General features: G+C 49.2%; 1 protein-coding gene across 1 annotated transcript in view; it reads right to left on the bottom strand.

Moving 5' to 3' along the window:
- PRDM16 (PR/SET domain 16) overlaps window positions 1-23,273 on the bottom strand; it is a 201,907-nt gene that overhangs the window by 6,551 nt on the left and 172,083 nt on the right. The window contains exons 6-14 of the mRNA XM_042882994.1: window positions 19,157-19,355; window positions 16,703-16,850; window positions 16,303-16,456; window positions 12,264-13,665; window positions 9,229-9,316; window positions 6,221-6,390; window positions 4,970-5,047; window positions 692-861; window positions 247-421 (exon numbers count right to left, since the gene is read on the bottom strand). Of these exons, the coding sequence (XP_042738928.1) occupies window positions 247-421; window positions 692-861; window positions 4,970-5,047; window positions 6,221-6,390; window positions 9,229-9,316; window positions 12,264-13,665; window positions 16,303-16,456; window positions 16,703-16,850; window positions 19,157-19,355 (2,584 nt within the window). The remainder of the gene's footprint in view (window positions 1-246; window positions 422-691; window positions 862-4,969; window positions 5,048-6,220; window positions 6,391-9,228; window positions 9,317-12,263; window positions 13,666-16,302; window positions 16,457-16,702; window positions 16,851-19,156; window positions 19,356-23,273) is intronic.

Below are 23,273 nucleotides of genomic sequence, written 5' to 3'. Positions count from 1 at the left end.
GTAAAACAAAGGCGAAATCAAGATGCCTCCCAGGCCCCCCGCCTTGCCATTACTCCTAACCCAGGTCATCTCCTGAAAAGACTCAACACTGGGCTCAGCACTTGAAGTTGGTGGTGCTTTCCATTCCAAACCACGACGTTTCTCTCTTCTGAGTGCTTTAAATCAAATACTACAGGACAGAGGCTGACTGGTCTTTGAACCACGTTAACAATGCGTGCCACCAGGTCATTTCATTTGCTGCTCTACCTTTTGTCTGCTAACGTTGACGCTTGATTCATCTCACTATTTGCAATAAAATTTCTGATTTCAGAGAAATACGAATCCTCTTTCTCATCTAAAAGTGCATGGTTGTCTGACTCCGAGTTGGGGGAAGAGGCACTGGTCCCAAGGTGGTTTGTAATGACTCCAGAGTGCTGGCTCACTGAGTGGGAGAAACGAGACAAGAGAACAGGAGAAACAATCAGATGCTGTCAAAGTCATCGTTAAGAGGAAAAATAAAGGAGGAGCATCACGCAACAATCCTCTCACTGCACAATAAGGTTATTTTACACAAGCTTATGTCTTCCAGACTTGAACTACAGAGAAAAACAGGCAGCACTCAGCATTTACGGGTGGCACACGCAATTCCAGAAGCCCCATCCATCGTTCAGCTGCTTGCCTGCAGCTTTCCCAGAGCAATGCTGGTTGCTACCTGGAACGTTCTCGTGCTCGTGCTTCTTAAGATGTCGGTCCAGGTTGGTCTGCTGCCCAAAGCACCGGTTGCACAGGTGGCATTTGAATGGCTTCTCCTTGTTATGGATGTTTCGAACGTGCCGCTGGAGGTTGGAGGAAATGCTGAATGACCTGTCACAGTATTTACACCTGAAAAATAGAAGCAAATGCCAAAGAGTGCAACGTGAGGGGGGAGAAAAAAAGAAAGGCAACGCAAAAATCTGACTACCAGAAAACCAGAAAAATGTTGGTCTATAAATCTTTACTCGGCTGAGGAGCTGGAATGCAAGAGGCATTAATCATTCCAGACAAATCTGATATTATTGTTACTCAAGGAGCACAAAGAAAGGATTAGGATTAATTAAGAAGCGAGCCGTCCAAACAAATAAGAATTTTAAACAAAATAATTACTTTTTTTTTCCCCCACACATGAATGTAGAAACACAAAAGGTGAATTAATTCATTTCACATTTTGCAGGGGAGGCAGGTGAAATCTGGCATGGGGAGAGGAGAAAGAAGAAAGGGAGATCAAAACTATAATCTTGTTACTATCTAGCACAGCCCTTCACGGCGCACTGATGTGGACATATGGAAAACCCTGAATTTATTCATGAAATTCCTCAAGATACAGGCAGCAGAGCCTTAAAGACCACTATGGCTGCTATCATAGCACAACGGCTCCCAAGAAATACACCACAGCTTCCAAACTGTGTCAGACCCATTCCCGTGGAGCGAATATCTGGTTTGCATTGAACTATGCGCAACGCACGGAGCCAAGCCAGGGTGTTTGGGGGAACTGCAGAGCGAAGAAATGTTCCTCTTTGGATCACCCCTCTGCAGGGGCAGATGCACTGGACGCGGGGCTGTAGTTACCTTTCCCTCTGGATGGTGATGCTCTGAGCTCTGCGGGCAGAGCACGACTGCAGAGGGCAGCTTTGAGCCGCAGAGAGGAGCTCCAGGACCGAAGGTAGAAAGCCAAACTCCTCCAAAGCAGCCCGATCAGATCCCCCCTTTCAGTCCATCACCTCTACCTAACAAAGGCACTTTCCTCATGGCTACGCTTCCAAAGCCCACAGGAAGCAGAACCCTTCTCTGCAGAGCTCTGCAAACCCTGTGCACTCACAGGACAAAACACAACTGTTCCTAAAACCCTCTCATCCCAACAGGATCCGTGTAAGGGCAAAACGCATCCTGCCCAGCTGCACCACTGCTCCTTGTGGCACAAAGCTCTGGGCTCACAAGTGCCCTCCTCCCACACTTTTCCCTTCCCTTACTCAAGCACCAAAACTGGATTTGCCTTGACAGTAAGGATGTGGTGTGGTTTCCTACAAGCATAACAGATCCAAATGCAAGAAGAAGGTGCAAGTGTAAAAAACCCATACTGTGAAACACGTGCACCATTTCCAGATGTGCTACAGCTGCAATTTTTATTTGCTCTCCGAAACCAAATTGATATTATTTTTGGGAATAGCAGAGATACATTTATGAAACACTCTCTCTCTTTTCTTCATGGATTCCACGCCTACCTCCAAATTTCCTACTGTTAAATCACTGCAAAAATATTAGAATATTTCAAATCATGAACCTTTCCTCATGATTAACTGAGGAAAAAAGCAAAATCTCATGTTAAACCACAGCTTTCTCAGGCTTCCAAAGCTTTCTCTCCCTCCCTGCTAGCAACACAAGGATCAGACCCGTGGGCTGCCAGGCTTCTGCAACCCTCCAGACTGCAGCATCCCAACACCCGACGTCCCGTAGGAGAACAGGAGCTGAGCTCCAGCAGTGCTGTGCCATCAGCTCCCTCTATTTCCAGGCACTTCAAAGCAGCACTGCCAGGAGCACGGCTCGAACGCCCCGGCCCCCATCCACCCATTTATTTGGATGTTCAGGAAGTCTTTGAAAAGCTCCCTCTGACAGGTCCTCGCTTTAACTATGAGCTATGCAGACCCAGGCTCGGATGCAGGGAGAGGGGATAAAGAGCTTGTTAAAAAAATAGAAACCAGAGGCAAAGGAGCAACGTCCAACGTCTGAGTGCTGGGATGAGGGCGGCGGGCGGCGTTATTTGCGGTCCCAGAGGGGTTGGTGCTTGGATCTCTGCTGGTTTTAATCTAAATAAACGACCTGGACGGAAGGACCAACTTAAACACAGGGAAGAGGGGAGCTCAAAAAGGAGCCGTCGTTGCTTTGTAAAAGAAAATGAGAGCGCTTTGTGAGGAGCTGAGCGCGAGCTGCAGTGCCACAGCAGACAGCGGCGTTAGTTGTTAGCTTCAGCTTAATGCAGATAACAGGACACGGGGGTCTGAAAGGAAATTAAAGCAAAACAAACTCAAAACAGACGTCGGGAAGCACATCTTTATGGGAGGAACGGCAGCCTGGCAGGCAGTGCCTGAGGACCGGGGGTAATTCAAGAATCAATTAGAGGGCATCCTGGAGGGATGCGAGAGGAGAGCTGTGCTGAAGCCAGCAGCCAGGCTGGGCTGCATGCAGCCTGTGTGTTCTGCCTCCCCAGCTCTGCATGCTGTCCTGATGCTGTTTCAAGGTAGATTTTCAGGAAGCACAGAGCATTACCAGGTACTCCTCACTCCACACAGCACTGCTCCTTTGCAGAAGGAATTAACATCCACAGTGCCCATGTGTTGTGCGTTCCTACCTCATATCCTCATCACAGACAGCGAGGGAGCAAAAGGGACTTGCTAAAGAACACGGAAGGGTTGGGAACCAGACATTTAAACACCAGAAGGAAAGTTGCAAGGTAAAACACAGAGAATCCCCAACCTGCTTCTACCTGCAGGATGTTGGCACTTTAAAAGCAAGCTAAAGGTGGAAATCTCTGTTCTCTGAGAGCAGAGGAAAATCGATGATAATTAAGCCCTTCTATAAACGTTGCACTGACTCTCAGGAGCTCTGTTATAATGCAACATTGTCCAGAAGTCAGCGCTCTACTGCAGGAAAAATCCCACACAAAAACCCCACACAAGGGCCATTTTCTGGGACAAGAGCAGATGAAATACGGCGCGTGTTTTGCTAACCTTTGTTGAGTCCAAGGTCTCCTTTTTTGGAAGAAAACGGCACTGAATCTCTGAGTAACTGGGAGTGAGGGTTTGACTCAGACAGGACTGTGTGCTGAATGCGCAGCATTCATTCAAAGCATATCAAACAGCACAACTGAGAACTCAAAGGGAACGCTTCCAAAATATATGTCTGCTTTGGAGAGGGGGTTTTTGGATTTGAATCTACCTCGTGTCTACACTCAAAATCCTCCTTGCATCTGTATAGAAAACAAAGTGGCTCTGAATGCACCGTGGGTCACAGCGTGGAAGAAAGTGGCTTCTTCAGTAAAACCAGGCATGAGAATGCCACGCATTGCAGCAGATGGGCTCTGCTGCTACAGATTTGGTTGCGTTTCTCTTTCTGTCATAACCACAACATCAGCTTTGCTGTGAACTTAGGACTGTGTGTGGAAACACCACAACGTTACTACCCAAAGCAAAATTGCTGCAGTTGCTGCTGCTGTTTGACAGCGTGCAACACACCGACTCGTCTTATAGAAAACGCTTGGTTTTAAGTGAGCTCTCAATTCATCACTCGTTCAGTTCTGCCAAATGAATACAGATATATATCCTAAAAAGAAAGGAATCAAAGCATTTTTCTGCCAAAGTCTCTTCTTTGTTTTGAAAATGACTGCAAAACAGTCAGAGAAAACATGGAGCAAAACAACTTGGAGACAGATGCTGCTCCAGCTCTCTGCACACACCTCTGTACCTCCATTTCCTCGTGAAGTCTGAAAGGCTGAGGTGAACAGGACCCCCTTTGGGGGAGCTCAGTGCCTTTTTGTTTTGATCCACAACTCCAGGCATCTCTGACACGCATTAGGGAAAGAAGAAAGGAATCCAGCTAGCTCCAGCAGTTCCTTTCCTGGCAAGCCCTTCAAACCAGCCTGGTTTGCAGAGACATTCAGCACCTTCAGCTGTCCTTGAGACGAATGGTTAACGTGAGTGTGAAACAACACTGGAAATCAGATCACTCCTTTGCCAGCATACATCTAAATATAAGCTAAGTGCCTATCTCCAGGCTGCCAAGCTGGATTATTTTTGGCTGGTACACACAACATACAGTCCGATGAATCACGGTATGAAATGCTATAGGACCGCAGGGTTACACTGGCACAGCTTTACAGCGAGGGGAAAAAAAAACCCACCAACACAGAGCGGTGAATGAGGGAAGCAGTGGGGAAGGGGATTCTTGGGGGTAACATCACCTGTAGGGCTGCTCTCCCGTGTGTGTCCGCAGATGCCTCGTCAGGTTGGCTGAGCGCGGGAAGATCTTGCCACAGTACCTAGGATGGCAAGAGCAAAGTCAGTGCATCAGCAGCACCACCCACTGCCTCCTCTGGTGGGAGATCCAGCGCTGCCCATTCGTGTTGCCAACCACCTGAGATGTTAACAGACCTCTCCTCTGTTCCCTGCTGGTCACTTATACAGAATCTACTTGATTATCCTCAGAATTCATTGCATTCGCTTCCAGATAAATGCTGCAGCCTTGCTTTGCTGTTACTGGGATATACTGCTGTGAGCCTGACAGCCTGCTTAGAATAAGGAAATGCAGCAGTAGAAAATAAAATAGGAGAAGGAACCACATTCCATAGTAAATCTGACTCATAGCAAACTCAAAAGGAAGGGAAGTATAAATAAAGATGTTAATTGGGAAATAAAATACTCAGGAGGAAAAGCTGTGCTCTGTGTCTGGGCAGCCCAACGCTTGACGTTGCAGAAGGAAATATAAGTTGAGTTTCTTAATTTCAGAGACATTTGGATGTCCGTAAGATGGATGGTTAATGTGAATGTTAATCCACAATGAAAATCCACGTGGTAATGGGCTGCTGTGTGTATAAATCGTAGCTGAGTCCCTCTCGTAGTGGGAAACCTGCTGTTTCTAACCACCCAGCTGAAACCTGAGCACAGAGCTTTTGAGGCAGAGCAGAACGCTGCAGTTGCATCAAAGTCTGTGCCCACCCAGTGCCCACGAGAAAGGTGCAGGGAGAGCCATCACAACAACACACTTGTAGGTAAAGCTGTGTGAGCTTGCATGGATTCCCTCAGGGCTATGCTCTGACACACAGGTTTTTAGCTGCAATTGGTACACGAGCATTGCTGTGGATAGAACTGTCTGTGCAAAGAGCAGCTCAGTGCTTGCTGCTTCTAAAGCTCCTTCACTTCGCATAGCTGAGACTGTGCTGCTTTCCCATTGCAAACTGTGGCATTGGCTACCACACACCAGAGACTTGGCGTGGAAGGGCCCCGTTTGCTTGAGAATCTCCAGATCTGCTCCCGAGGTTATTCAAGATTACAAAGCAAACAGAAGATGCCCATTTTCCACCAGACAAAAACAAGCTATTTCGGAGCACGGTCGTCATCGGCGTGCTCCGTTCTCATTCTGCTGCCCCCTGCTTTCCCTCCCAGCCCCGTGTGGGTGGTGGGGATGCCCACGTGGGGTTGCTGTGCTCCCTCACCTGCAGGTGTAACGCTCCTTGCCCTTCCTCAGGATGGGGTCTGACAGTGTGGGAGGCGGCGATCGGAAGTTGAAGGGGTGGTGGGGAAGGGGCTGCAGGGAGCTGCCCGAGTCCGCCTTCATGGCTGCAAAGCTCTCCAGTTTCTCCGTCATCGTTTCTATGGCTGACATCTGCAAGCAGAAGGGCCTCGTGTCAGAGAGATGGGGGAATGAAGGGAGCTGGGCAGGAGGCAGGGGGGCCCTGCAGCGAAGATCAGGCTGAGGATGGAGCGGGGCCATGCAGAGTTTGCCTGGCCAAGACGTTTTAATTACATGTCAGAAAGGTTGAGGAGCCCGTTAAGGTGATGGAAGGAGGAGTGGGAGGTGGCTGAGCTTCCTGAAGGGAAAGGAGAGTCCAGCCAAGCTAAAACAAAAACGAGCAGTGGTTTGGTGAGTTACAGCTATGGGAGGACTGCAGTCTGCACCTGGAAGTGCAGACTATGGTTCTATTCTATGATTCTATGATTCCAAGTCCTGTTTGGGTGGGAGCAGCAGGCATGCAGGGCTGGCAGGGTGGCCCCAAAGGAAAGGCTGCCATTCCTCTACAGCTTTGGGTTCTGGGACCCAGCAGCAGCCACAGAAACACTGGGGGTGAACACCAGAAACAGAGAGAAACGTGGAGAGATGGGAAAAAGGGAAAGCAACAAAAGGTGAGAAGAGAGCGGGAAAGCAAAGGTTGTGCACAAAAGTCCTGCCAAAAAAAACCCCCAAAAAAACCCAAAAAAAACCACGCTCAACCAAAACCCACTTTTACTTTCATTAAAGCAAAACAGGAAACCCAAATCCAAGAGAGAACAGCAGCTTGGAGGACTGCACTGACGTCTCCAGCGTTCAGTTTTATGCACTCTTGAGAGCACTTTGAGATACCACGCTGAAAATGGGGATAAAACAAACAAGGCAGCAATAAAGCTGCCTCTTTACTGCAGATGACATCAGTGGGAAGGGAGCAATGGGGGCAGTGGGAGCCTGAATGGAGGCAGACAGCAAGCAGGGAGACGGCGAGCAGCGGAAGGCAGTAGGAAGCCATATATCAAAAGTAGATGCTCTATTGTACAGGAAGGGCTGACCTTTTGCACGTTTACACTTTATTAAACTGGGTTTGGGGGGGGCAGGGGGGGAGAGAGCCAAGATATTGTTTAAAATGTATGACTATTAAAAAAAAAAAAGTTGTCTTAATCACCAAAGAATACATTGTGGAAGGCTGACAACCATTCATAAGCTGTAAAAAAGAGGAGTAGTAAAACCCATTTCTCGATAATAGATCCGCAGCCCCTTGGTTGGAGGCTCCCAGCCCATGATAAATAGTAAGTAATACTTAGCGCCAGCCACTTGAAAAGGTTACTTGATCATTTACAGCAAAAGCTCTGCCCCAGCTGCCAGTCATGTAACAAAACCATCACGTTAAAATGCTATCCGGATCTTTCAGAGCTATGTCACTCAGCCCTTTGCTGGAGTACCTGGAGCTATCTTTTGTTGTGCCCTGTTCTTTAGGCACTTAGTCAGAGATGTTTGCTGGCTTGATAGCCCTAGGCTTATTTTAAAATTCTAAACGCTGGCCATAGCCTCTCCAGTGCTAAAGGCTCTCTGCTATTTAAGGAACAACTGCCTGGTTATAATAAAAAAGATGGGGAGAAGAAAAAGAAACTTCACAGGTGAGAAAAGGCTCTCCATTAAGTTATCAGAAAGTTACATCGTTTATTTACGCTGTCCAGAGTTTCATTTGAAATAGACAATGTGTGAATGCCTCACAGCACAGCCACCACTGTCGTCAACTGGGAAAGGAGCGAAAGTTGCCTGGAATTCAGTGTAAGAAAGCAAGCACCTTCTGATGCTTTAGCATGGCTTTGGGCTGGCTGGCATCGCAGTGAGGCCCTCTGTGAGATGCACAACAGAAACAGAGAGCAGACGTGGGCTTAGAATGGGAGAAGCACAGGGAGGGTCCTCCAGCCCCCTGCTATTCGGACGTTGGTTCTAATGAAGACAACAGAAGCAAGAGCTTCTGAAATCACAATGCTAAGGAAAACATCCACGAGAACACTGGATGGAGATCTGGCAAGTAAAAATCTCACATATTCTTGAACCAGTGAGCTGCCTTCATCTACCTTTGGTCCTTGGGATATCTGATTGGTTTGTAGCATGGGAACAGCCACTCTTGAGGCCAAGTGATCATTACACAGCAGCCTCCTTCGTTAGAAATCAGTTATCAGGAAGTTTCGGGCTCGAGCGATTGTAAATTTTAGGCTATTCTGCGTGATAAGCCATCAGAGATAACCAGACCTTCCACATCTTTTCATTGCCATGGGAAGAGGACGTGGTCAGGATTTCAGGAACAATGTTAACAGCCTTCCACCCAATGTCGGCTGCTGCCCAGGGCCCCCATGTTTCTCATCGTCTCGTTGGGTTCCTTGCTGCACTAGCTCCTCCCTGCTATCAGATTCTTTACAGGCAGATATCCCCACCATTCTAACTCACACAAACACAGGATGTTCCTGGCCAGCCTGTCACCATTATCCAGCCTGTATGGAGGAAAAATCAGGGGAAGTTATTAACCAAACTCAGAGGCTGATGCAAAACAATGAAGGAACTAAGTTTAGCTGTGAAAGCAACCAGGATCCAGCTTTCACAAACCTGCAAGTTATTAATCTAAGGTGGGAAACGCTATCAGACAAGAACAATGCATGTGAATGCAACTAGGAGTACAGGAATGGGCTCCCAGCAGGGGGACAGGGATGGCTGGGGGCACTGACAGCACATTGGACATTGTGAAACAGGGAACCACAAGCACAAGGAGTAACACCATTCTGGGCAGTGTTTAGCTATCACAGGGTAAGCATTCAAAGTAACTGCAGGAAAATTCTGGCGTTCTGGACCCTTGGGTGAAAAGAATCCGATGCCAGCGACCTCGTTGCACTTCTCCATCACAGGGCTTTGGCATTCAATCAGCACTGAGTTATTACTGTAGAGCTTTACCTGGGGGTGGAATAGCAGCGGGGAGGGTCGCAGGTACTTCTCCTTTAGGGCACCCACAGGGTCTGTCACCTTCCGCTTCTCCACCCTGCTGGACAACAACACAGAGGGTTACGTACCTTCCAGGGCACAGCAGCAAAGGAGCAGATGAACATTTCAACGACACCCACGAGGCTGTTCTCCTGTTAACACATCTTTCTCCCCTTCCTGCTGGATGCTACTGATGATGACCCACACATTACCCACAGCGGGCAGTGGAAAACAGAGCCCCTCCTTCGGGCAGCAGTTGGGGTTTCTAAGCGAGGTGGCAAGCCAAGCTCTTCTGATGGCACTGCGGCCCCTTCACATATTCCATCCCTGAGCACCTTGCTTTACAGAAATAGCCCTATTTTTGAGAAAACTGGCTGTGCTTTCGCAAAACATCCTCCTTGCAGGAAAACCACGGTGTGGAAGCACCCAGAAAGAGAATCTGCAATATCCTGCAGGGCAACGTTGCGTGAAAGTAACCCCAACAACTGCAGTTGCATCTTTGAATCTCTGGAATGGAATCCATCCCCATTCCACATCTAACTACGTCAGCCCAGCATAAATGAGAGCAAATCATTTTGCCACATTTCAGCTGATTGGTGCGTGGCTCAAATTACCAAATAGCTTAAAAGAAGAGTCACGCAGAGCGCTAATTAGTGAGCTGTCTTTAATCTGCATTTATTTTTAATTCAGGAGAAGAAAAGAGCAGAGCTGGGTTTGCAATGCACCCACAATTACTGTGCTTTGGAAGGAACACTGAGTCAGCGTGCTCACAGCTGCAACAACCCAGGCAACTTTCTGCCCGACATCAGCAAAGGGTGCTCACGACCCATCGGCCATGCCATGCCATGGGGCTAAGCCAATCTTCTCAGCCCAGTGCCTGAGAATGTTACCTTAACGAGGCCGAGCTAAAAACTGCCCTGATTTCAGGCTGTCTGGCTGCATTAAATTATATCACCAGGAGAAAATGTCAAGGATTTAAGTGGCCTTGGGGAGAAAAATGGAAGGAGCCAAATGATGTGAGAGAGTCTGATAAAGAGAAGTTTAGAAACAAAATATTTCCATATTTTTTCGAGCTGGGACTTGGACGCTCGGCTGTTTGGCTCATTACATCAGGAGTCTGATTCACAAGCAGCTCTGCCACGGACTTTCTATTTTAACGTATTACTAAAACCGTACGCGTCCCCTGGAATGCATCGCGCGATGCCCCGTCCTTCCCTTCCATCTGTCTTTTGGGCCTTCATGCTTTTCCCTGGGCTGCTATTTTAACTGGCAGCTGCTTTTGCAGCCCGTGTTGTTTTAACATTCCAACTGAGCCTGCCCAGAGGTGGCACAACCCTACTCAAACTCCCAGCTTTTGCCTCCCTACCCCACGTCTCTACGTTTTTTCCTGCATCAATGAATAACAGACTGTGCACGTCAGCCCTTTTGCCTTCCTTCCCCAGGAGATGCCCATGTTACACACCCCAGCTCGTGATGCAGCCCTTCCCATCACGGATGGGCAGCACGCAGGCTGTGACAGCATCAGCCCCGAGAGCTGGCACAGCGAGAGCCGCTCTCCCAGCAGCAGGCACCGAGGGCTCACTAATCCTCATCTCAGCTGACAGCTCCTTGGCCCCGCTATGCATTGACATCATTTTTTCCCACAGTTATCAGCCATCCAGCAGCAGCAAGGCAGTGACATAGGTGCTGCTCCACCTCGCTGTGAGCCGCTCCTTTGAAGGCTCTGACAACCCATCCCAGCGCTGACACCACAGCCCTGCGGTGATGCTGAGCCTTTCCAGCACTACGAAACCACGACCGCAGCACAACCCATCCCCTGCCAGCAGCCTGGGCACCACTGGGCTCTATGCAGCCCTGCAACACACTAACTCCAGAAATACCTGCTGGTCTGAGCAAGAGCTGAGTGCCCAATCAGACATGGAGCCACCGGGTCGTACCCGTGGCTACGAAACACTTCATGTGTCCTAAGGGAGAAGTAATTAACAGACAGCTTAATGTCTAAACGAAGCTGGTTTGGGCTGCCTCCTCTCTAAGAACCAACAAATGGTATTTGCCAGGTGACAACTGCATCCCTGGGCAATGCTGCATGCAGGCTCACTGCTATGCTCATCTTCAAAATGAGCAGAAGAAGAAATTCCCCTTCAGAATTCCCCTTCAGAAACAGACACAAACCCCTCCTTTACACCTTCTGAATTCATTCCTCTGGAAGTCTAACCGGCACTTGGATAACTTCACCTACTCCCCTTTCCATGCACAACTTACCAGAGGAGCAACACAATGCATCACTCCTCCCCCCAAAACCTTTCTGTGCAAAGTGAAACTAGAAAACCCTGTGCATCTTTTAAGAACAATACATGCCTCTGGGAGAGTCAAGATAACACTCTACCATGGATTTACACAGCACTTGCTGCTCCAGCCTTAAAAACATGTCACAAGGCTGAGTCTGCAACAGCAGTTCCTATGAACTGAAGAAGGAATTATAAAGAAAAAGGGAGGTGGGGAGAAAAAAAAAAAAAAAAAAGGTGAAGTGGTTCACAAAGGGCCATCAAAGAAGTGAGTGGGAGAGCTGCATTTGCAGACTCCCAGGGCTCCTGACTCATTCCCAAGCCATGAGAGCCCAGGCTCTGAGGCATCTGAACTCTGCATTCTTATCAAATCAAACCTCTGGAATTTCCCCAGCAGAAGTGCCATCTTAGCGTTGGCTCGTGGGAGAGTCCTTTAATAGGTCAAGTTTCTTCTTTACCAAAATAAGGATGTGTTCTTTATACATATTGATTACGAGCACTCCTTCCAATTACGTGGCCCTTTCGATTCACAAAACTCAGCGTGTTGTGACGAAGGGCAGACAAGCACTGCCAGGCAGTATGGACACATTGAGCCTGTCGGACATGTGCTGCCCTTCCTGAACAGCCCACATCCAGATCTGCCTCGAGTGATGATGCCAGCTAGAAAACCAGCTCAAAAACCAGCTCATTAGAGGAAACAATTAAGGCAGGGTATGTTAATACCTGTAGATGGGATCCATGAAAAAGGGTGATGGCTTTGCATAATGCAGGGATGGTTGCTGAGGCAGCTGAGACTGGGAAATCTTGGGTAAGACTTCACTTGCCATTAGTTTCCTTTCCCCATAAACGTGGTTCTTCCGTGGCTCTCTCCCTCCATTCTGACTGGCTCGGATGCGGTTGCCGATGCTCAGATCCAATGGCTGCTCCTCCCCTGAGGACGGGGCTGGCAGGACCTTCGGCGGTGGCAGGATTGGCTTTATCTCTTTTGGCTTTGTGGTGAGATCGAAGGGCGACTCCGAGCTGGTGCTGCCTACTTTGTGGAGGTCCCTGGGTGACTTTGGTTCTGCCTTGACCAGCAAGTTGTGATTGAGGGTTCGCTCCGTGAAAGGGTAGAGTGAATGGGGGAAGTTGGGGAGGAACTGAAACGGAAACATGGAATGATACGGGAGTGAACCCATCTTTTTCTCCTGCATCCCCATAAAGCCAGGCCCAAAATACTTCTCTGCGATGGAGGCGATAGCCTTAATAGAGTCATTAGCTGCTCCCGTGGTGGGCAGCAGGTGCTCTTCTGGGGGAGGAAAGAAGGAATGCTGAGAATAGAAGAGAGGGATCTCGCTTGTGTTGTTGGTGGAGCTCGCCGACACGGAGCTGCTGACAAAGTCCGGCTTGCTCTCCATCTGTTTGCTCTTATCTTTTGTTTTGTCCCTGTCGCTCTCTGCATCACTGTCCAGGTCAGAGCCGGTGCCAGTGGTGGTATCCAGGTCCGTGCCCGTGGTTGTGTTGACGTCCTCGAAGTCGCTGCCGTCGGACATGTCGCTGTTCCTGGCTTTTAGCTTCTCCAGGTAGGAGTTCTCCAGGCTGCTTTCACATTTCTCTTCTGCCGAGGCGGCCTGGTTGCTGTTGCTCACCGCAGAGATCAGGGGAAGCGCAGGGTTCCCGAGGGGGCTGGGAAGCTTTGCGTCTTGGGTGTGATTGAGGGGACTTTTGAGGAGTTGTGTGGGTGGTAACAAGGGGGGCCGGGGGTAGAGAGACGGTGGGAAAATCCCCGGGAATCCCGGGGTGAGGGCAGGGAACGCTGGGGGGGCGGGTGAGAATGGAAGACCCCCCGGGTGGGGACGGGACGGAAAATAATCATTAAATCCCAAGCTGGCGTGGTTGAGGTTGGGAGAGGGCTTGGATTTGTCCATCATGGAGGTGGGCGTTAAGGGGAGGCCCGGGGCAAAAATGCCCCCGGGGTTGTAATGGTTCTTGCCCTCGCAGAAGCGCCGGTGCTTATTGAGAGAGGAGGTAGTGCTGAACATCTGCCCGCAGTCCTTGCACTTGATTTGGGTGCGACAGTCCGCGTGCATCCGCTTGTGACGGCAGAGGTTGGAGAACTGCGTGTAGGATTTGTGACAGACCTCACCTAAAGCATCAACAGAAACCAACAACAAAAGCAATATGAAATTAACAGGAAATGGGACGGAGGGAGTTGAGAGCTTTCTTCAGTACCATTAAGTGACCGCTCCGTAGGGATGTTCCATAAACGCTTGCCAGCCAGAGCTCCGTTCGGAGGGGCCGAGGTGGTATTTGTTGAATTAGCAGGGCTGGCAGTGCTAAGCTAACACCACCTCACCGCCCTCTTTAATGATCTGTAAATACAGAGCTTTCAAAACGTGATTTTTTTATGACTGCTTTCACCTACGGACTTTGCTGGTGTGGAAGGAAGAGCGTAAAGGGGGAAAAAAGAAATCCCACCCAAACTTTTCTACATATCCAAACACCGTAACTTTGTACTAATGCCTCTTTCAACACAGGAATAAACCCCACTTCTGAGTGAATTAACACACTTCTTTCACGGGAGAACTTCTGTTATCACCAATTTGTAAACATGGAAGCTGAGACAAAGAGAGGGAAGGCGCATTGTGCAGGCAGGCAGGCAAGGACCTGCACCCAAATCCTGCCCACACTCAGCCCTCAGATCCACGACCGAGCTCTCCTGCCTTCCTTCCTCTCACTTTTACTTAGAGGAACATGGAAGCCTGACTTTCCCTCTGTTTCTTTTCTATTTCCTAGGATTTTCATTAGTATTGGAGTATTTCAAGTCAGGTGAATGGCAGCTCTGAAAACATCAGCGGAAGCCTCTTCTGCTGAAGTTCAAAGCAAAGATTACTGAAGTTGGACAAACTGGCCGTTTCCACTGAAACAAACATCCCAAAATTCAGTGGATCATCACCGTGCCCAGCACCCATAGGGACTGTGCATGTCCAAACCAAGTGGTGGGTGCAAACCCTTCCAGGCACAAGGACAGCCTGTGTGAGCTCCCTCTCAAATTACAATTTCTGAAGAAATGTCACATTTGGGTGGATTTATTTAAAAGATGCGTGCATATTTTCCTTGCCAGAACAGAATTACCCCTAATTTTAATCATCCCCTTGCCATGTGCCAGTGGATGCTGTATCGTGGCTTGCAACACACACACACACTCCAGTCGATAATAAATCGTTAATCTGCTTCAGCAGATGGTATCACAACCAAGCACACTTTCTGTCAGTTTGCACTGGCTCACTGCTGTGTTTGTGCTGTTTTTTTAGTGTATGTATTCACAATAGCACAGAAAAAAAGATGTCATGCTGTATCCACGCAGCACAAAATTGTGAGAAAACAGAAGATAACAAAAGCGACGTTTTCCAAGAGAACTGGGCTCTTCCATTTGCCTCACCAGGAAGACTTGCTACAGCCTCCTATGTGTGTGTGTGTAAATATATATATGCATGTATATATATATATACACACACACACATATATATACACAACTTTATCCAAACCCCAGGTACAACAGTAGGGGAGGGAGCCCAACAAAATCCACCCAAGTTCCTCTGAACAATAATAAAAAGCCTTTCCAGGGTTTTTTTCCTCACAGCTCCCCTCAAGTTGCTAATGGATTCCATATTAACACATGTGGCTCCACCTGGTACATCTGAAGTAGGCAGAGTTGGCCTCAGTTGCTTTACATGCTGATTTGGACTGACAACTCCCTAATTCTTATGAGGTGAGAGTGAGGAGATTATGAGGAGAAATCATTCATCTCGCTGCGGCAATACGACGAGATTCAAATTATCTCTTTCATGTGCCCGTCATCAAATGAAAGATGGCATCAAAATGAGCAATAAGAGCGTTTTTTCTTCCTCTGCTGACACCCATCTGATTATCGCAGAGCACGCTAATGAAACGAGCCTCCCAGGACACCCCTGCATACTGTTCCCATTATACCAACAGGGAAAAAGGCAGAAGTGGGTTCAGTGGCTTCCCTACCGTAACATCAAAGCCCGGAATCAAACCCAGACCCAGCTCTGTGCTTTAATGGCACTTTTTGAAGAGCGTCAGGAAGCAGTCCCTAAAGTTTCCATGGCTTTGTTGTGTCACAACCCACACGGTTATCAAAATCCCATAGGTGCTGTGTCAATTAAAACAATATACAGCCCCAAAATGACAAGAAAGGAGACAAATGGCCCTCGAGGGAAAACCCTTCTTTAGAAATATTCCCCTACAGTGAGCACTAAGGACAGTTAATCTGCTATTTATTTGGTTTCCAAGCACGATCTAGATGAAACACAAAGTAAATAAAGCAGGAAAAATAAAACTCTTAAAAACTCATCTCTGATGCTACCCCAAAATCTGCACCGTGGGTCCAAGGAAACACTCTGGGCAGGCTGTGCCAGGTGTTCACATTGGTGACATAAGTAAACACTCAAAGTTATTATGGGGGGGGAAAAAAAAAGGAGAGAAAGAAAGGAGATGAGAAAATAGCATCGCTGGGACTGCTGAGAGACTCAGCTTTTAACTTGTCAAGAAAGTCAAAAACTGCCGTGAATGTTTACTGAAAAAACAGGGAGCACGCAGAAAAAGAAAAAGAAAGAAAGAAAGAAAGAAGTTCATCTCGTTCTCTGACCTATAAAATTACAGCAGCTGCTGACAGAGGGACAGGGAGGACCGGGGGGCCCCGCAGGATACATGCAATTACAGCAGGAGCCGCGGCTCCGCGATGGCCGTGACAACTTACATATGAAAGGTTTGACAGTGCTGTGAATGTGCTTGTGCTGTTTGAGGCCGGACGAGGTGGCAAAGGTTTTGCCGCAGTCTGGGCAGGCGTGGGCTCGTGCTCCAACGTGCTGGGAGCGGATGTGCCGCTGCAGGTTGCTGGGGTCGGTGAACACCTGCAAGAGAAAACACCTTCAGTGTGCGGAACTGAGCGGGGAGGAGCAGAAAGAGAGGCTGCTGGGGGCTGTGCTGAGCCTGGGTGCAGGGTACGGGATGGTCCCCAAGCCCAGCCACAGCCCCAAGCCCAGCCATAGTGCCAGCCCCAGCCCCAGCCATAAGCCCAGCCATAACCCCAGCCCCAGCCCCAGCCATAAGCCCAGCCATAGCCCCAGTCCCAGGGCTCTCCAGCAGAAGCTCCCCACCTTCACGCAGTTTTCACACTCGAAGCGCTTCCCGCTGTCGTGAGACATCTGGTGGCGGATCAGGTTGGATTTCCAGTTGAAGGCCTTGGGGCACTGGTCGCATTTGTACTCCCGCTCCTCGGTGTGGATCACCATGTGCTGCTCCAGGCTTGGGAGGAGAGACACGGCTGTGTGTGGGGGGACTGCAGAGCCAGGCCTGCCCCACGCAGTGCCCCACATGGAGCAGCGACCCACCGCGACACAGGAGGAGCCGCTGCGGGCTCACGATGGGGCACTGAGAGCTGCGGCCATGCACACAGGTCTGGTATTCGTTTCATGGATGGAAAACACCCTCTCTGCCTCAAAAAGCTGACGGGTTTGGTGACTTTTCACAAGGGAAGATAAAACCGGGGCTGAGCCCCCGGGGTCCCGACAGGAAAAAGGAGCACTTTGTGAGCAGAATTCCAGCAGCATCCCCACAGGGAAAGACAAGATATGCACAGCCGCTGCCGAGGCTATCGCCTTGCCATCCACGCAGGCACAAAGCCTGCAGCTTCCCAGAAGAGAGCAATTTAACGTCGGAAAGAAACACGATGAGGTGCAAACACATTTCACTTCTAAACGTCAGACATCTTTTATTACCGAAGCCGGCGATCTCAGCTCCTGCCAACTGGCAGCCTCCCTCCGAGCAGGAGGACGATGGCGAAGCGAGGCGGCTGCTGGATGCCAGCCACGGCTGGGATGGCTGCACCCAGCAATGCACGGCTCCCTGCCCTCCCCTCTGCACAGCACCGCTGCTGGCTCGCGGTCCTGCCATAGCCAAGGGCAGGAGGGAACACAACACGGTGCACAGAGCGATTGCACTGAGCTGCCTTCAAGTCCAAAGGCATCCACAGCACTCAAAAGGGCAGCAGGCTGCTCCACCATCACTGCTGGACCAGGGCGAGCAGTCAGCACCTGCCCACCCCCAGGACCACCCGCACCGAGTTCTGATACAAAACACCCCTGGGCCCGGCCCTTATCAACTGGCAATCAGCTGACAGCAACGTTCGTCTCGCCAATAAATGCTGCTCTTTACACCACAAAATTCTTTAGGTGCACAAAGAAATGCCTACTTTGCATGCACGTATGTAAAAATACGCTCCTGTTCGCTGTGATTCATGAGTTTAGTTAGAACAAATATGGACAAACTAATATCTGTTTAGAGGCAGTACCTACTGGGATTAGCCAAACGTTTATTTATTTAGTCAGCTGCTAAATGCTCAATTCCAGTTCCCCAGTGGCAGCCTTGATTTGATCTGTATTAACATCCGAGAAATTCTGAGACGATCAAGGTGTGCTGACCAGATTTACTGGGGGCTGCTCAGCACATCAAACACAGTGGATTGCCGGGGCAGGGACAGATGTGGGAGCGCTCCCCAGCTCTGCTAAACACATCAGCGTGCAGAGCACACACTGATGTTGCTGACTCTATTTTTCCTTGTTGGAAAAACAACCCGAAACTTCATATTGTCTTCACATAGAGAAAGCCCTTAGTGTTCTGCTCATCACCCCTCAGCACAACCACAGCCACTCCACCTGACTTTGAACCAATGAAAACCTTGAAAACCAGCCTAGGTGTTACAGGCTCCGGATGCACAGTCCTGGAGTGCTTCATAACAAGAAGCAAAGCCAGAAAAATCCCTAGCATTTTTCAGTACCTGGCACCTGCCATTGAACCACGTGAGAACCACACTGCAAATCGATCACAAATCTCTAAGATCTCTGCTTTAAGGCTGCATTCTGTTCCCATCACATCATGCTTGAAAGATGCATCAGCTCAATTTCAGCAAGACAAGGAATCGTGCCGTTAAAGCAGCTCCATTCTTATTTAGAGTTGTCTTAGAAAAATAATTCAACAATCATTGCAAATCTTTTTCTGTTCCACAGCTCTACTATTTTTATGAACAATTAAAAAAAAAAAAAGGATGTGTTGGGAAAAGAACTGTAGATTGCTTCTGCAAGATTAAGGAGGAGCTTATGACCACGTCAGAGTTCTTAGTATGACAAAGCCTCTTTATACCCACTGATCTCAAAGGGCCAAGAATTACATCGAATAAAATCCATGCAGCAAACAGTGGCAGCACGTCACAGTGCTGTGCCCTCAGAAGGACGTCAGAGGGGAGCAGGTGTCACTGAGCTGCTGCCCAGGCCACCACGTCATCCCCACGCCAGCCCTGGGAAGGTCATGGTCAGAAGCTGAGCCCTGGCACAGCTGCTGATGGGGCAGGGAAACACTGCAGCCTACGGAAGCCAGGGGAGACTGAAAGCTATCCAACAGCTCACGGCATCCAAATGCTCCGCTGACCCTATTGGGGTGGGCAGGAGGAAGGCAAGGCACACTCCTGCTGTACCCTGAGCCACCCAGCGCCCACCCATGCCCTCGCTCCCCACACCAGGGGCAGTGCCCAAAGCACGAGACCCCAAGCCCCATACCTGTACTTGTTGGGGAACATCCTCTCGCAGTCCTTGCACTCGAAGACCTGCCCATCGCCGAGGCCCTCCTGCTTGATGTCATCATTCAGTGTCTCATAGAGCGAGCTCACGGCGCTGCACGCGTACTTCTTGTGCCGCCGCAGGTCCAGCTTGGACTGGAAAAGCTCATCGCAGTCCTCGCAGCGGAACGTGTGCTCCTCTGGAACGGACAGACAGGTGACTCTGACTGTGGGTCAGGACACTCCAGAATTCTATTTCACCCAAGGTTGTGCTTGCAAAGAAAATTCAGTACTCTGTGAGGTCATTCAAACCACCAAACAGGAGATCTGCAAGTGACAGCAGAAGGGTTTCGCTTTAAGCACTCAAGGAAAGCCCGGCACGGGCAGGGCAGCATGTGGTGGAAAGAACAAATGAGATCTTCCTCCAAAGAGGCCACCAGGAAAGGAAAGGAAGAAGCATGCCATGCCCAGGTCAGGGCTGGTGCCCTCTGACCGCTGTCCTCCGTGGGCAGCAGAGTTGGGAACCAGAGCGCTGCAGAGGGAAAGGGAAGGGAGCCCAAGTCATGGCTGTTGTGCTGTGCACTATTTTTTCCCCCCCCAAAGAAAAAGAAAAACACACCAAGCTCTAATGCACGTAATAAATTACTGTAGTCAAGGTCAAACAAATTAAAAAAAGGGCAGCTATTATTAAGTTTACAAGGCAGCATCCTGACCACGGTGCCAAGTCAAACAACCGGCGCAGAGCTGTACATTTTCCAGCACAGAGTGGGGACAGCACGGGGCTCTGCAGCTCCACCCGCACTGAGCTGTGCTCTTTTTCTGAGAACTTCACTCTCAGAGAGGAAAGCCCGTGGTCAGCCACGCTGCTTGGGGGGGGGACGAGTGGAAATGCACTCTGAGAGGTGGGGCCAGAAGGGAACGTGGCGGTGGGGCTGCCCCATGCCCATGCTGGGATGGAGGGGTGATGGGATGCTGGGCAGGAGGATGCATTTTTAACTAAAACAAGGATTGCTAAGAGCAGAAAACACCCCTATCCTTCCCTCTTTTCAACTCATTCTGGCTGCTGGCATACTCTGCATGGGTATCAGCATTGTCCCAGAGCTGTGCATCAGCCCCATCCTGCTCCTTACAGAAATCCTGCTTACAGGCAGCTTGTAGAACAGCATTAAAGTGCATCTCGTGTGTTTTAAGTCCCTGGGAAAGGAAACCTGGAAATAAGGACATAAGGACCCACCTAGCACCAGTGAGAGGCTGTGCATAACCTAACATTAAAATAATGCAAACTGCTTTCCGTAAGGAAAAACAAACAAACAAACGAAAGAAAGAAAAAAGGAATCCAAGTATCACATTATGTTTTGTTGTTTTGTTTCACCTCACCTATAGCATGGAGCACATGAAGTTAAATAGCAGCGTTTCAGACTCCACCTGCATGTGGGTAGGGGCTGGAAGCAGGCCTGGCACAGACAGGCTGTGGGGCAAGGAGTGGGGCAGGGGATGGGACTGTGGGAATCAAATGTTGTTTCTGCATTTGAATTGGATGATATCATTTTTATTTTATGATCTCCGCTATCATAGTACTTTTTGGGAGTCCTACTTAACTTGAGGAAGATCTCTGATAAGTTTACATCACTTATTGTATAGACGAACCTTCCCAGGGACGCACACGCTGTATAGAGGTGTATAGATGTCTATTTTGTCACACACACTGCAAGAATATCCTGCACGAGAGCAAACCAGAGAACAAGTGATGGTCTGCCCGAGGAAGCGCCTGAAGAGACATCGGGAAGGCCTGACATCATCCCCCAGTGCTCTTTGTTTAACGATGATGACTTTAAAGAAAATCACCATATCAATACAAGGAGAGCACCGAGACAGCTTGGAAACAACAGGATGACTGCTGACTGACACCAGATAACAAATAAATTAACAAGTGAATAGCAAATGTAAACCTTCTGATAAGATTGTGAACCTGGAGTACCCAGCCATTGGGGAAACAGGGGAGGGGGAGGCAAGGGGAAGCAAACAGGGTCTGAAGGCTGTCATGATGTGTCCATAGGCGCGCTCCTGCTTGCGGGACGCCGCCATTGCAATCGCGAATAAATTCTGCTTTTATCAGAGATACCGTCCTGACAAACATGGCTTGGATATTTCCATCAGGATGGGCAGAGCAGCCGACGTGGGGCAGCTCAGCCCAGCAGCTCACTCAGCAAACCTAGTGCCACCTTCCCCACAGCTCAACCCTGAACATCCAGCATCTGCATTTTGGAGACCCAGCTGTGGCACATCAGTGAGTCCAAAAAGCACTGTCTGTTTCCCACGGCTCCGGCTGCACCACCTCTGCTAGCGGCAAGGGCACCAGCTTTTGCTATAGGTAGAAGAGATTGATAAAAGGGAAAGAAACGCTTTTATTTCTCCCAGAATATCTGGGTTTGGACAAAGGTATTTTTAAAGGACTGACCTATACATATGTATATGATTTAAGCCCTCAGAGTCACATGCTGTACCTACTGTCACTGCCTGCAGGGTGGCTGGCCATGTCAGTGCCCAACACTGCACCCCGGTTGCTAGATTGCAGAATATTAGGAATCAGCTCTCAAGGCTGCGGGCTTTGGGCCAGCACAGCACCCTGCACAGCCACCCCAGCACAAAGGAGCTGGGAATGGAGCTCACCCGACCCGCTCTGCTCTGTGCCTTTAGATGTGACACTCCGTTCCTACACTTCAGGTTCATTAAAGCGTTTTTCCTTCAGCATCACAAATAAAAATAACCGCCCTTCTAAACAAGCTCTCATTCGGGTTCTTTCTCCTTCCAAGAGTGCTGCAAATACAAATACTGCCCTTCAAAAGCAGCTCCTGCCTCAGTGCCTGACGGAGGAGAAGGGGATGAAAGGAAAAGAGAAATCCAGTAACAAAAAATTGCTGCCTGCTCTCTATGTCTTGTTTGTCAAATCTATGGTTATATGTGTCTATCTAAAGTTCCATCAGTAACACTCAGGACAAAGCAGGAATGCAACAGAAAAATAAATCAGTGCCTAATAGCTTTCAGAGAAACCAAGGGGAACACAATTATGTGGCATCTACATGCTAATCTACCAGACTTGAATCTCAAAGGAGTTCAAGTGCCCTACTCAAAATTCCTGCAGTGATAAGGGGTCTGCTGTGTTTGGCTGGGGTTTGGATAAAAGATTTTTATGATAATTATCTTCCCGTGGAACAATTTTGCATTTTCTTTCTTGTTAATTCTGAGGCGAAATGGGGGTGCAGGCAGCAGGAAGAGAGCATTACCGAAAGTCACAAGTATTAAGAAGTCAAATATTTAACGCTGGCCTCTTACAATTTGAAAGCAATTATGTGGCAAAAGCACAGGAAGACACAGATAAACGTTACAGAATGGCAGAGATGGAAAACAAGGAGCACTATTTGCATGTCCACACAAAAGCCTGTTGGAAACAAATGCAAAATGGTGCGGAGTTTTCTTTCCGGTGTCTCTGAGGCATCAGAAAAGGGACACAGAACTGCATCACAATGTGTGCAGGAATCACCCAGCTCTGTGTCCATCTCAAGAAAATGATTCACTTCCTTGCGGGGAGAAAACCGAGACAGTAATTCTGAAGCTGAACTCTTGGTGAGGGAGCAGCTGCTGTTTGGAGAGCCCTGGGTGCACCGCTGCACTGAGAGCTGTTCCACACTGCCTGTGTGCTGCACTGCAAACCCGAAATCAAATCCTGCACAGGCAAAGGCAAACAAATGGGCCGTGGGATGGCCAGGTGAAGTGACTTGCATTCCTGCCGTTCATTCTACAGAGCAACAGTTCCAGCTAAGAGCTTGCCAAAGACCCTGCCTTACCAGGAAACACCTCACGTGGGAAGCACAAAGGGCTTTTCCACGGCCGGTGTGGCTACCGAGCTCCAGAAATGAGCAGCAGTGCATTCAGAGGAAAACACACGAGGAAGCGAGCAGTGCTTGGTGTGCTGGGTGCCAGCTGGGCAGCCCGGGGAACTTCTCCCTCGGTGAGCAACCGCAGCCCTGCACCCTGCTGTCAGTGAGACTGAGCCATGGGATGCCCTGGCCTGGGGTGCCCACCTCCAAGGGGTGCCCACCTCCAAGGGGTGCCCACCT

Source organism: Lagopus leucura, unplaced genomic scaffold, assembly GCF_019238085.1.
Source record: "Lagopus leucura isolate 7727_CA_CO unplaced genomic scaffold, USGS_WTPT01 Super-Scaffold_100037, whole genome shotgun sequence".
NCBI classification, from domain to species: Eukaryota; Metazoa; Chordata; class Aves; order Galliformes; family Phasianidae; genus Lagopus; species Lagopus leucura.
This window is presented reverse-complemented; position numbering and strand designations above follow the sequence as displayed.